Source organism: Myxine glutinosa, chromosome 9, assembly GCF_964187855.1.
Source record: "Myxine glutinosa chromosome 9, kmMyxGlut1.1, whole genome shotgun sequence".
Classification (NCBI taxonomy): domain Eukaryota; kingdom Metazoa; phylum Chordata; class Myxini; order Myxiniformes; family Myxinidae; genus Myxine; species Myxine glutinosa.
In genome coordinates, this window is record NC_136269.1 from 23,458,870 (window position 1) to 23,474,095 (window position 15,226).

The window sequence follows — 15,226 nt, forward strand, 5'->3', positions numbered from 1 at the left end:
AAAACATAACCTCATCCACCTTTGGTGGCGGAGGTAACAGAGACCATACAGGAATGCCAAAAACACTACAATTCTCTGTAGCTAATAGGTTCAGTACCTTCCCAGCAAGCTTCTCAAATATGGCGGCAAATGATGGATCAATATCAACATCCTCTGGTATGACCTGAAGAGATGCAGACAATGCAGAGTTCGTAAAATAAAATAAAAAAGACCAGCAAAGCACTGATAATTCCACAGTCAATTCCCAATCATGGTTCTGAAATCCATACCTGGATGGATTTTTTTTTAACCCACACCTGAGAACCACTACCACAGGCCGCTGTGCAAATGGTACCAAGCAGAAAGGATTTTGTTTAAAGATACATCACGGCCGCTTAGACAACTAATCTGGGTCTTCAACAAACCCCTTTCCCTTCTACTGTTCATACCATGGGAACGGTAATCTCGATGTCATCATCCATGATCCTGCAAGAGATGCATCAAGATAAGATGGCAATACGAACTGCCCACATTTTCCTGGTCACCAAGCAAAATGTGTGAGAACGCAATGTAACTCAATGAGCAGAAATAAAAGAGAATGTAATTCAAGAAGCATTCTGAGTATTACGCTGCAATACATGTCCCCTACCGGCAGTCTGTCGTCCGGAAAACTGTTGGGGAATTTACCAAGGGTTATTTACCCACAGGTTCTGAATCGTTCCCAATCGCTAATTACCTCAGGACGGGCTCACCTGTGATTCGCACTCGGGACATCGATTTATACACCTTGCAGACAGGTCAGCAGAAGCACGAGAAAATAAGTTGTTGATAAGGAACCTTTCGAGTCGCTAAATATCAGTAATTTATTATATTTTCCGGTTCACGATCAATGATCGATGTGTATATATATGTTGCTCGGCTTGGCTCCGCCCCTCCCGAAAGCGCGCGCTGTGTCGCGCTTTTGACGTTCGCAGACGAGGCTGAGGGTGCCCGGTGCGGCTTGAGGAGAACTCTCGAATAAACAAGAGATATCCATTTTAAAAATATTTTCGTTTAATTAACGATATCTGCCAAACCACGTGCCCTATCGCAAATTCCAAAAGGACATTTTAGTAGATTGACATGCTGAACAGATCTGTGAAGTTTCCCCTCAATTGGATCAAAAATGAGGGAGGAGCTCAGTTTTAAAGGTTCATGCTTAAAAACGTCATAACTCTGAAACCATGTGACGCATGACGTCATGCTCGTTGACTTTTTCGTTCGTCATGGGTATGCGATTCTGCCTGCAAAGTTTGGCCTCGACCTGTTCAGCCGTTGCAGATAAAAAGGGGTTTTCGTGTTTTCACGAAAAACAATATGGCGGCCGAACCACGTGACCTGTGACGTCATAATCACCATTAAAATATTCTACAGACCGAGTCCCCCCTACAGTGAAAATTTGATCTCAATCGGTCCTATTATTGCAGAGAAAATCTTTTTTAAAGGAAATTAAAACTTAAAATGGCACTGAGTTAAGGATCATCAGAATTATCAGAATTCCCAAAGTTCAAAGTGCCATAACTTTGTCAAAAATGATCGAAACGTCATGAAGTTCGAACTCGATCTGTAACTTATCATGAGGAAACCATGTGCCAAGTTTGAAATTATTAGCATTAAGAGTTTAGAACAAAAGTCCGGAAAACTGTTCTTTGCGTGACGGACTGATGGACGGACAGACTGACAGACTGACGGACTGACAGACGGCAGACGGAGGGACGGCGTGCAAACCTATAGTCCCCTCCGGTGTACACCGGTAGGGGACTAATAAGCATACTCCAACATAATGTAAAGGGTGTTTCCCTAAAGAATGCCTTTTTTCCCCGAAACGAATCGCGCGCTCACACATACCGCAATGTGAACGTACAAGCGATTATAATTAATTGTAGCAAGTCTCAACAACGCGTGCGCTGTGAGGTGAAAAGTCTCCAAAAAATCTCAATTCTTTCTCATTTTTAAAAGATATGACCGAAAATCTCGTCACTCAAAGGATCGCCTGTGTCGTGTTTGGAATTGCACACAAGCTTTTGCAGACACTCTCAGGCCCGTTAAGGCTGCACAGTGTTGGCTTTGTTTTGCATTATTTTCACAGCGTTGGCTTTGGGCGATGGCCTGGAAATTCGCCAGACCTCAAGCCAGCGGAGAACCTTGGAGCCATTATGAAAGAGTGAGTTGAAGACCGCTTGTTGGATTTTTCGGAGAGCGAACAGTGTTCCCGTGACCGTTTAATGGATATAATCAAAGAGGTCTTGAAAGGAATGAAAGGTGATACTGACCACTTTTGCAATTTGTTGAGGTCGTTTCGAACACATTTGAATCTTGTGAAAGCCGCTGGCGGAAAATCGATTAAAAATTATTAAAGTCTGAGGTATGCATCCGGTCGGGAAAAAAGGCATTCTTTAGGGAAACACCCTTTACCACAATGGCTACAAGTTATCGAGGTTAGAAATTCAAATCGAAGTCTGAGTACGACAAACTGTCATACCGGTGTTTTGGCGCCAGGGCGTAGCATTAATGGGCAACGCAGGCCTTTGTAAGAGACATTAAGCCAGCTATTCCATCTGCTAGTGCACATGAAAGATCCCAAGGTACTCTTTAAAATGACTCAACCTTTGTATTCTGGTACCTTGGCCAAATTCGAAATTCCTCTAATTTACAGAAGGCACTGCAACAATGGTATCACCGCAACCCAGGAAATGATGCAAATCAGCAGACAGATGCCGCATGCACAAAATTAAGAACCTTTTATGAATCGTATTGTCTGCTGAAAGAAAACAAGCATAAAGGGTCATTCTTTGGAGGACAAAGTGGGCAAGCTCACCTATGAGCTGAGGGTAAATCATGGAGAAACCAACACAACATATTGGATTTGAACCTGAGATTCTGGAATCATGCTCCAATGGGAATGATAAACAGGCCAACCATTTGTAGTCAAAAGCTATCCTTAAACACCCAAAACTAGACACTTGACATATGCCACAACTGGCAACAAAAACATTTCAGCCAAACTAATGCGCACAACCGCGTGGAATGTATGCAACTACATACTCTGTAGTACTAGGCTGTTCAGAGAAGACACGTAAGATGAAGTCTGCTTCTTCGTTTGGTGCAAATGTGGAAGGCACGATGAGGTATTCTCCTGGAGGCAGCCGATGGCGTGAGCATACCTCGCGCATGTTGATGAAGACTTCAGAGCGTGCGGCCGAGGCCTGATGATCAAAGAACGACTTATTCAGCTTTACCTGCGCCTTCCCCATGAGCTGAGGGTATGACAATAAGATAAAGGAATTTCAGGAAAGGAATAAAAGTTAGAGATGATACAAAAATATAACCCTGGTACTTTGGACAGAGTCTAAATACATTATTAAATTGCATGAATGAAAATGAAAACAATAAAAATATTGCTCAGTTGTGATGGAGTAAAATAGGCTTTTCCTGTACTCGGATCCCTTTTATAGTTGTCACTTGCCCCCTTTTCATAAAACAAGTTACATTTTCTGAGGTTGTCGACATATTGCATAACACAAATAAATAACCACTCTTGGCTATAGTATACACGTTCGGTCATGGATGATGGTGAGGCCTAGAAGTTCGAGACTGAACCTCTTCCAGTGGATGACCAAGGACATCTGTAGTTGACGCATGATTGATAGGGTGAGAATGACATTTTCAGGGTTTGAAGGACAAGTATTGAGTTGTAATTTGATAGGAATTTAAAGATTTTGTTGTGACATTGGCCTTCTGTGTGTGAAAATAATGTGGTACAGCAGAATTCGGGGAAATTGGCCCTGGAGCTTGGAAACATATGAGGCACAAACAAACAAACTTGGACGTAATGTCTAATTCATGGTAACATAGAACGAATTCCTAATATTGTTTTTTGGTGAATAAGTGTGTGTTACTAAAATTAACGTTGCGTTGTTATAGCAGTAAACAAAATGTTTTAGAAATAAAAAACGTAAATACTATATTGACTGTCAATAAAGTGTATTACTGTACTGCAACATATATAAGTTTTGTTGTTCGACTACCGTCAGCAAAGCGATAGGTTCACACAAAAAAGTTACATATGTAAATATATATATAGTGGGGCGGCTTAGCCCAAATATTCAAAAGAATTGTGCATTTTGTGATACAAGCACCAAATTTGGCACGCTAGTAGACTATCATATTATGAAAAGATCTGGATATTGGGCCATCTCAGATTCAGAGATTTGATTTTTGCAAGATTTGCAGATTTTGCAAGCTGAGATTGCAACGCCAGGGACGGCCGACTCCTTCCTACGAGCTGCCCACGTCACCCGCACAAGAAGAGCTCATCAAATCACTGCAGCGGCACTGCACATCCTGCAACACCGTGCGTATGAACGCCACTGTATGACATATGCTGATGATGCAGAAGACCTGCCTGAGTTCGAAGACTGGTGTCACCAGAGAGGAGAAGACATTCCCAACTTTCAGTACTGGGCAACTGTGCTGGAACTAGAGATGTTGGTACTGGTCTACGTGCGTTCTCTGCGGCAGGCTTCATTCACGACGTACCTTGATGCCCTGACGGAACTGGTCCCATGGTTCCATGCCTTAGACCACACACACTATGCCAGGTGGGTCCCTGTTCACCTGAGGGACACGGTTGCACTCCCAATGAAGCACCCAGATGTAGCCAGAGAATTCAGGGCTGGCAACTTCACTGTACAGAAGACGAAGAAGGTGTTCTCTTCGATCCCAATCGAATCGAAATCTTGCAAAAATCAAATCTCTGAATCTGAGATGGCCCAATATCCAGATCTTTTCATAATATTGTTGCGAATATGGAATTTGGCCTCCATATCCGCTTGTAAATATTCCCCTATTTTCTCCAATACTCCCCAACTTTCCCCAATCCCCCATTCCCTAGTCCCATTGCATGTAAATAACAATCAGTAGAGCCGACCTTCCCCTTATTCCCCCATTAAATGTCGTGCCCAGGTCCACCGCACCACACGTAGACAACTTTCGGACATCTTCCTAGTTATTCTTATTCTATGTCAGTTAAGGCCTCGTCTCCATTAATTATGACTCTTCGTTGCACCAGAATGTGATTATATGGCACCAGTAGTGAGTTTAGGACCTTTCCCATACCTCCTCCCATCTTCTTCCCCGTCTACAACAACAGAGGGGCACGGCGCTGCGCGGGGGGAAGTGTGCGTCCTCCCACCGGCTCGGTTCGCCGCCATCGACAATGCGCTCCAGACGATGCGCTCCAGACCATGCGCTCCACGGGGTTACCACGAAGGGGCTCCTTGTCAGCTCCTCGTCAAGGGCGGAGCCTGGTAAACCCCCCGCACGCACCCAATGAGAAGCAACGTGCCGATTCCACGAGGCGGAGCTAACGAGCCGAGGGCGTGTCACTCCCCGCCGGATATACGCGGCCACGCGCCGGATGTGACGTCAGATGCGCCCCCAGCTGGAAAAAGAACGTTGCCTGCGATCGCGGAGAGGAAGAGAAAGGCCCGCCTGAGAAAGAACGTCCCCTCCGAGCGCTGTGAAACCTCCCGCATCTCTGGACCGGACCGGGTCGATTCTAACCTTTGAGCACAGGTGCACCTGGAGCCATCGACAACCGCTTTCCTGCCATCAACCCCCGTGTGAGTCAGCCGTTGTCCCGTTTGTCTGTCGTCTGTCCGGGGTTAATATAAGAGTGTGTCTAAGTGCTTGTCTTTCTGTGCTTTACCTCTAGCCCCTGTAATCTAACCTTTTCCGTACGAATATAATTGAGAATCGAAACATTGGTGTCTGTCATTATAATTCAGCCGTGTGTCTTCTTTTTCCTTATTGAGCCAGCGTGGCGCGGCTTCGTCAACGTCGAGTATAATCGGGTAATTTGTGCGGACACGACGGCCATTCCGCTCGGCCCACCTTAACATCAAAGTCGTGTCTGTAACAATTGGTTGTCAGGAGTTGGATTCGAACCTGGGACTAAATTTATTTAGCCCAAATTTTGGACACCAATTGTGTTAGTACGGTAACAATTGGTGTCGAGGAGTGAGATTCGGACCCGGGACTAAATTTTTTTTAGGCCCAAACATTGGGAAGTAAAATCGATCGGAGCGCGTACTGCGCTCGACAAAATCGAACCGGAGCGCGGTCCCGCGGTTACTGCGCTCGACGAAATTATAACAGCAAAATTTGGATTTGTTTTACGAAACTCGAATTTTGAAAGTCGCGCTATGGCGGATCAAGACAGCTGGGGTCCGGTAGGGGAGAGTGAAGCAGGGTCGGTCCAGGACCAAATTGAGACACGTGAGGAGAGCGAAACAGCGAGGGTAGCAAGCACGCAAAATGGCGCCTCGCTGGTCACCGCGCCGGCGACCGTGGCAGCGCCACCGATGGATGTGAACCTTTTTTTTATACGAATGAAGGCCCTTATGGCCCAGAATAGCGAAGAAATGGAAAGCAGAATGATGGGGGTAATGGGGAACCGAATGGATGCTCAGAGTGAGCGATTGGAGGGCCAAATAGGGGTAATGGGAAACCAAATGGGGGTAATGGGAAACGAAATGGGGGTAATGAGGGACGAAGCGAGGGGTACTGGTGAGAAGGTAGACAAAAATTTTGAGGGGTTAGACAATGGGATAAAAGAGGTGAGAAATGGGTTAATGGGGGTAGAAAACAGAATGGCCGCTCAAGAGAATCAGATAGAGGGAGTGAAACATGGGTTAACGGGGGTAGAAAACAGAATGGCCGCTCAAGAGAATCAAATGGAAGGGATGCAAAAAGGGTTAGAGGGGTTAGAAAACACCATGGAAGGCAAATTGAGGGACATGAGGGACCAAGCGGAAAGGGAAGTTAACCAAATGGGGCAGCAGATAGAGGGGGTCAGAATGGGGGTAGAAACCAAACTGGATGCTCACAGGGAGGAAATGGAGCAGATGAGGGTGGCATCTGGGCAGGAGATGCAAGTGATGGGAGAGGAGATCAGAAGAGGAGTGAGTGAGGAGGTCGGAGGAGTGCGCGAGGAGGTGAGGCACTGTAAGGAGCGCATGGAGAAAGAGGTGAGAAAGGGGACTGTAAAATTGCAAGGTGGTATAGAGGAGTTGACGCTGGGAGTAGAACAGCTGACGGAGGGACAAAAAGGACTAACGGAGCAGGTTCAAAGGAACACTGCGGTATTAGGAGGGTTAAAAGTGACACAGAAAGAACTAAAAGACGACTTGATAGCGACGAAGAGGGAATGTCAGATGGTACGTGGGGGACTGACAACGAGGTTGGACGAGGTGGTAGAGGTAATGGAGACGAAGGACCGGCAGGTGAGGACGCACATGGAAACGGTCAAGGTAGCCTTGGAGGACGAGCTTGAGGAGACGTACCGGGGAATAAAAGAAGTGGAAGAAGGGATGAGTGAAATTAAGAAGCGACGGAGAGGGGATAAGAAAGAGATAAAAGAGGAGATAAAAGAATTGGTCCGAAGTCTGTGTTCGGATCGTGATGATGTGCTCATTAACCGGATGAGGGATTCGCAGGTGATGGAGGAGAAGCGAAGACTAAGAAGACCTGGTGTAAGTGGTGACCAATATGGTCGTGCGTATGATGCGCCAGGGGATTTAATAAGCTTGGGGGTCGAGATAGACCCGGGTGTTCGTGAGAGGCCGTTGGTGAAGTGTGCGACAGGTCTGGTGTGCGAAAGAGGAGGTGTGCGAGAAAGTCCGACTCTGGGGTGTGTGAGGAAAAAGTGCGTGCCAAGGAGTGAGTGTGCTGGCAAGAGTGAGTCGGTCGTAGCGCGTGTGCGAGGGGGCACATGGAAGCGCGGTGTGGTGAGTGTTACAGAGGGTGTAACGGGAGAGTGTGCGCGAGAAAGGTGTGTGACGGACAGGTGCATGAGGAAAGAGTGTGCTGTCAAGAGTAAGGGTGAGTGCGTGGTCAAGAGTGGTGGTGAGAGTAGTGAGAGTGACCAGGAGAGTGAGCTGGTTGTGACAGGTGAGCGAGGATGTACACCTGGGATGGAAGGATGCACACCTGGAATGGTAGAGCGTGAGTGGGAATGCACGCTGGAGTTGGTGGTGAGGCACGTGGTTGGGTGTGCGAACGAGGGCACACCTGTGATTGTCACAGAGGAGGTGACAGAGGAGGGGGCGCGAAGAGGTGTTTTGGTGAGGTGTGCTACCAACGAATGTGTGCCAAAGTGTTCGGTGGTCAGGTGTGTGACCAAGGCTGTGAGTGGAATGGGTGTACCTGGGTGTGTAAGGAACGGTACGAGGAGCATGGGCACGGCTGGATGTGTGAGCAAGGAACGGGCTGCGGGATGTAAGCATGCAGGTGAAGCATCGACGTTAGACGGGTTAGAGGTTAGAGCGACTTTTAGCCGAAGCAGGCCCTCGGTGCGTGCCGGGCCTCGCTTTGAACGGCCGCGTCCAGGCTCCACTAGGCGGAGCTGGCAGCCCGATAGGAAGGGTCGTTATGGCGACCACGTTTTGTTGAGACGTGCCGGCAGGTCGAGATCGGGACATTGGATGGCTCCACGCCGAGGTGATGCGTGGGATCTCGGCCCGGGTAAGCCCCCGTCCCTGCACCGAGTGCCGGACGCATCCAGCCGCTGGCACAAAACAACCAGCATCCATTGCTTGGCTTTACGAAGCCGGGCTTTGGACAGGGATTGGCGCACCGAGAGGTATTAGTGAGTCGACTGGGTGATGAGGTTAGTGTATTGGACCCAAAATTAGAGAAAAACAAAATTTGATGATTGGCAAGGGATTGGCAGTAGTGATTGGCAGATGATGGGCAGTGATTGGCAAATTTTTAATTTGTTGAAATTTGATGCGCAAAATTGGTAGTGAGAGACCCCCGATGTGGTGGGATGGCAAATCCACCATCCCTCACAGGTGGGGGGCAAAGGAGCAATAGCTTATGGGGTGTATGGCAGTGAAAACTAGCCCAGGTGGGTTAGGATATTGTGTGTAGGGATCTAGAGAAGATGACCTTAGGTAACGTTAAGTTTAGTTAGTGACTGATACCTGTAGTGGGGACGCAGGTAGATTAGTATGGATGATAATGACGTGGGAGCGCAATAGTTTAAAGGGACGACTGGGAAGCGCAAGTTTCAGAAGGGAGTAGTTAGCTGAGATGATGCCGTGTGTGTGAGGATTGAACAGGTGAGAATTGAACGGGTGTGATTGCACAGGTGTGCAACTGGACAGGTGTGTGGAGCAGTGTATGAGTAGTGAGTGTGTGGATCAGCGCGAATGCGCTTGGGGAGAGAAGGGTGCAGGTGGCACCAGGTGTGAGAGCACAGGTGTGCAGGTACAGGCGTGTGGAGAGAGTTGGAGTGAGTGGAACGGAGTGGTGTGCATGGTGCGAAGGTGGATGGGGGAAGAGTGGACCCCTTTCACGAGTACCCGGGGCGGGTAGTGTAAGTGTTAGGTAGAGGGTACAGGTAAATTGTGGTTGGATATTGGCATTTGTGGTGCGGTTGCAGAATGGTGTTGTGGATGGGTGCATTAGTGTTGTGGAAATGGCTGGGCGTGTAGCCTGTTAGTGTGTGTAGTTGGTTGGGCACTCCACCACTGTGAGGATGTCGGCCAGGTGAGGCCGCAGGTGGGCTCTGGGAGCCGGTAGAGTTGTGGATGGGGCCCGAGGATCCGGAGGATGGACCCGGGTAGCCCAGTGCCAGAGAGGGCACCGAGTGGGGAGAGTGCCAGAGGGCCTTCCCCTGGTAGTTAGGTTAGGGTAAGGAGCAGGTAAGCTCGGAGGCAACTGCAGTGGTGGAGGTGTGCAGGTGGGTAGACCCACTGGGAGAGGTACACGTCGCAGCCCAGAAATTGTACGAGGGCACCGGGAGATGAATCGGGGGAGTGAGACCCCAAATTGAAGAGCACCACAGTTTGGCCAATGGGAATTGGTTTTTAGAACCCATAGTGTAAGAGGGCCAATGGTTTGGCCGGAGAAAGACCCCGGGTAGTGTAAAGTTGTTAAAGTCACTTAGGAAATAGTTAGGATTGATGAACCTGTCGCACCATACGCAGCCACTTACCTGTGGTGATGATGATGACTCCACACCTGTGTTTTCTTTGTTTTGTTGCAGGAAATGAGATTGCTGTGGATTTATGAGACGCATCACGACGTGGATGAGACATTGGGGTGATTCCATCTCTCCCTCCCTAGGAGGGACTGATGATGAATTGGTAATGGCAAATTTTGATGTGCAGTTGGAGATGGCAAATTTTGATGAGAGTTGAAAATGGCAAATTTGATTGGTTAGGAGGGAGAGAAGACGAATTTGGTTTATGGGAGGAACGGGGAAGACAGTAGGGATGTTTGTTCATTTGTAAAGTAGATGTTTATGGGTAGTGTTGTGTTTTGTGGATACAGTAAGGGGTAAGGGAGGGGCCATGTAGGTTACCTGGTGGGGGGGGGGGGGGCGTACGATAGGAACGTACCTGTCTCACCTGGTTCCCATGTGCCCCCAGTGTGCATCACCTTACATTGCGTGCACTTTTGCGCCCTTACCACCTTACTCACTTGTCTGCTTCTTTTGTCTCCCACCTCCGAGGATCTGGCTTTGGGGTAGAGAGAGAGGAGAGAGAGGTGCTGGCTGCGCAGTTGTGGGCCTGCACTTTCGCTGTTTGCTGCCGGGATCGATACACCATATGGACCGCAATGTTTGTGGCCACCCACAATGGACCGCAGTTCGTTTGCGGCCAAGCACCACCCGGGGATGGACCTATGGGTCAACGTGGCACCTATGCCATACAGGTGAACCACTTTTAGTTAACACCAAGTGCACCACAAGAAGAGCAAGAGACACCTGCAGGGTTAGGGGTTGTCGAATTTATTTTTATTCCAATGAACAATGGTGACTGCACCGATTGGTGGTGGGGTGGTGCTTTTGATGCTGGGATGGGGTGCTCTGCACGTTATTAAAGGCCGTCGGCCACAGAGCACTCGTGGGTTGGTGTATCGATGCTGGCAAGCGCGCTCTCTCTATGCATAACATCTGCATGTGTTCCTCCAAAAACAAGTCCTGGATCGTAGTGTAGATATCAGCGTAATCTTGTAAATAATGCTCCCTACCGGCTGTATGTTTAGTTTGAGAATTCTTTCCGGATTCGTTTATCCTGTGGGTGTGTTTCTGTGAGGAGAAGGGTGCAACGTCGCAGGGGGACATATTTACTCATTTGTGAATATCTGTAAAACTGTCGCACTCAGGGTAGAGTTAATAGTAGAGGGAACTACATTGCGTGCCACACTAAAGTAGGTAAAAATTTATCGGGTCGGGACGCCCCGAGGGTAGAGAAGGGTGCAATGTTGCGAATATGGAATTTGGCCTCCATATCCGCTTGTAAATATTCCCCTATTTTCTCCAATACTCCCCAACTTTCCCCAATCCCCCATTCCCTAGTCCCATTGCATGTAAATAACAATCAGTAGAGCCGACCTTCCCCTTATTCCCCCATTAAATGTCGTGCCCAGGTCCACCGCACCACACGTAGACAACTTTCGGACATCTTCCTAGTTATTCTTATTCTATGTCAGTTAAGGCCTCGTCTCCATTAATTATGACTCTTCGTTGCACCAGAATGTGATTATATGGCACCAGTAGTGAGTTTAGGACCTTTCCCATACCTCCTCCCATCTTCTTCCCCGTCTACAACAACAGAGGGGCACGGCGCTGCGCGGGGGGAAGTGTGCGTCCTCCCACCGGCTCGGTTCGCCGCCATCGACAATGCGCTCCAGACCATGCGCTCCAGACCATGCGCTCCACGGGGTTACCACGAAGGGGCTCCTTGTCAGCTCCTCGTCAAGGGCGGAGCCTGGTAAACCCCCCGCACGCACCCAATGAGAAGCAACGTGCCGATTCCACGAGGCGGAGCTAACGAGCCGAGGGCGTGTCACTCCCCGCCGGATATACGCGGCCACGCGCCGGATGTGACGTCAGATGCGCCCCCAGCTGGAAAAAGAACGTTGCCTGCGATCGCGGAGAGGAAGAGAAAGGCCCGCCTGAGAAAGAACGTCCCCTCCGAGCGCTGTGAAACCTCCCGCATCTCTGGACCGGACCGGGTCGATTCTAACCTTTGAGCACAGGTGCACCTGGAGCCATCGACAACCGCTTTCCTGCCATCAACCCCCGTGTGAGTCAGCCGTTGTCCCGTTTGTTTGTCGTCTGTCCGGGGTTAATATAAGAGTGTGTCTAAGTGCTTGTCTTTCTGTGCTTTACCTCTAGCCCCTGTAATCTAACCTTTTCCGTACGAATATAATTGAGAATCGAAACATTGGTGTCTGTCATTATAATTCAGCCGTGTGTCTTCTTTTTCCTTATTGAGCCAGCGTGGCGCGGCTTCGTCAACGTCGAGTATAATCGGTAACTTGTGCAGACGTGGTCATACCAAAACCGCTCGGTAAACTAACATCTAAGCCACGTCTGTAACAATATGATAGTCTACTAGTGTACCAAATTTGGTGCTTGTATCACAAAATGCACAACAGGTTTGCTATGCTGCTACACTAATACAGTCACGTGAAAAAGTAAGTACACCCCATGTAAAGTTTTGACTTTTTCAACATATTTCAACATACGGCTATTTGATCTTCATTTCAACAATATTGATAGATAAAGGTGATATAATATAACAAATATCATGAAACATTTACATTTTGTAGTCCATTGTATAATTTAAATAAACATAAATGCAAATTTCGCATGTGGAAAAGGTAAGTACACCCCTACATTTATCACTACTTCAAATACCTAAAATTAGAATCAGCTGTACCAGCTCAGGTGCAAATGATTAGAACATCGTTGGAGAGGATCTTGGAGGAGCTTGTCTTATTTAAACCTCAGACATTTAGTTTGGTTTGCTCTTTGTTGTTGAAGTGTGCGGCGTCACCATGCCTAGATCAAAAGAGCTCTCTGAGGCCTTCAGAGAGAAGGTTATAGATGCCTACGAGTCTGGGAAGGGATTTAAAAAGATCTCCAAACAATTTGAAATCAATCATTCGACTGTCCGGAAGATCATCTACAAGTGGAGAAGATTCCAAACAACTGCCAACTTGTTCAGGCGAGGCCGCCCCAGCAAGTTCAGCCCGAGAGCAGACCGCAAGATGCTGAAAGACGTCTCTAAGAACCCCAGAATGTCATCACGGGACCAACAGGCAGCTCTTGCCACTGTCGATGTCAAAGTGCATGGGTCTACCATTAGAAAGAGGCTGCACAAATTTGATTTACATGGGAGGTGTGCCAGGAGGAAACCTTTGCTGTCCAGAAAGAACATCAGGGCAAGACGAAAGTTTGCCAATGAACACCGAGGCAAAGACCAGCACTTCTGGAACAATGTGCTCTGGACAGATGAGTCAAAGGTAGAGATATTTGGCCACAGTACCAGCAGACATGTTTGTCGAAAACCAAAGACAGCATTTGACCACAAGAACCTGATACCAACTGTAAGGCATGGTGGTGGACATATTATGGTTTGGGGCAGCTTTGCTGCATCAGGGCCTGGGCAGCTCACCATCATCGAATCCACTATGAATTCTTCATTGTACCAGAGGGTGCTTGAGGATAATGTGAGGCCATCTGTCGGAGAGTTGAAGCTCAACCGAAGGTGGACCTTGCAACATGACAATGACCCTAAACATACCAGTAAATCCACCAAGGAATGCCTGAAAAGAAAGAAATGGAGGGTTCTGGAATGGCCAAATCAAAGCCCGGATCTAAATCCCATCGAGATGTTGTGGCGGGATTTGAAACGATCTGTGCATGCAAGAAACCCCTCAAACATCGCACAGCTGAAAGAATTCTGCATGGAGGAGTGGGCAAAAATTTCTCCCAGTCGATGTCAGAGACTGGAAGACAGTTATAAGAAACGCCTACTTGAGGTTGTTTCTGCCAAAGGGGGCAATACCACCTATTAGAGCTAAGGGTGTACTTACTTTTTGCACATGCGAAATTTGCATTTATGTTTATTTAAATTATACAATGGACTACAAAATGTAAATGTTTCATGATATTTGTTATATTATATCACCTTTATGTATCAATATTGTTGAAATGAAGATCAAATAGCCGTATGTTGAAATATGTTGAAAAAGTCAAAACTTTACATGGGGTGTACTTACTTTTTCACGTGACTGTATCGATAAATGACTGTACCCGAGTTGCCGTTCTGTCATTGTTTAAACCAATCATAATTCAAACAATTATTTTGCACAAATGTATTTGTAATATACGTGATATCACATTTTATAAACAATTGAAGTTGAAAACTTAAGTCGGAAAAAAAAAATTCCCCGAAAAAATTCCGAAAAAAAACAAAATAGATTTTTTTTCCAAAAAAATACCCTTAGGACATACCGACAGGAGAGATATGTGCATACCAGAAGTTTGGTACGATTTCACAAAAGTTTGAGAAAGTAGTTCAGTGACAAGACAAGACAACACAACACAACACAACACAAGACAGACACTGCACAGATATTTATATATCGATGTATATTTTGTTTCAGTTTGTTCAGCCTATTCACCTGCATGGGAAGAAGAGGAATAATGTTTCTTCACTGCAACTCCAACTTCACATGGTGACCTTTGTCTCACACCTCCAGTAAGTTACAGCTTACTTAAGTACTTACAATCAACTACACTGCCCAAATTATTTCGGAGATCATCAGAATTTTTAATATTACACCAATGACAAAGCAGAATTACTCAAAAAGATAATGGCGATGGCTCCCAAGTAAATTTTATGCAAAACGATTCTCATGGTCATGTAAACAATGTAAATATTATGATGCTATATGTACCAAAAAGTGAAAGCAAAACCAGACTTGAAATACATCTGGGCATTTCTTTGATGTGGACCTTAAATAAATTTCTCCAGAGATCTGATGAAATAATCAGATTTCAATCAGTTCCTACGTCTAGACTTCCGGTTCCGGGCTGCTCCACATGTGTTGCTGGTTGGTGAGTTCCTCCATACAGCTCAACAAAGCTAAGTTTCCCGGACCAGATCAGATTAGTTTAAACATATTCTCAATTATGTCACCTTCCCGACTATTATTAATTACCGTACTGGCCCCCAAGTTACTTACTTCCTGCCCCCCAAATTATTGATAACTTCCAACTCAAGTAATTGAGTAACTCAAGATTACTTCCAACTTCCAAGATTACTTCCAATTGATTACTTCCAGCTTTGGTTTCACGCTGTTGAAACCAAAGCATTCAGAATCATTGGAATCTCCCACG

At 46.9% G+C, this 15,226-nt stretch overlaps 1 protein-coding gene across 2 annotated transcripts in view; it reads right to left on the reverse strand.

Annotated features, from left to right (window-relative positions):
• Nucleotides 1–15,226, reverse strand: part of CAPN11 (calpain 11) — a 101,509-nt gene that overhangs the window by 16,386 nt on the left and 69,897 nt on the right. For both annotated transcript variants that reach the window (XM_068129462.2, XM_068129461.2), the window contains 3 exons: nt 3,064–3,275; nt 429–465; nt 98–163 (listed from right to left, as the gene is read on the reverse strand). In XM_068129462.2, coding sequence (XP_067985563.2) covers nt 98–163; nt 429–465; nt 3,064–3,275 — 315 coding nt within the window. The remainder of the gene's footprint in view (nt 1–97; nt 164–428; nt 466–3,063; nt 3,276–15,226) is intronic.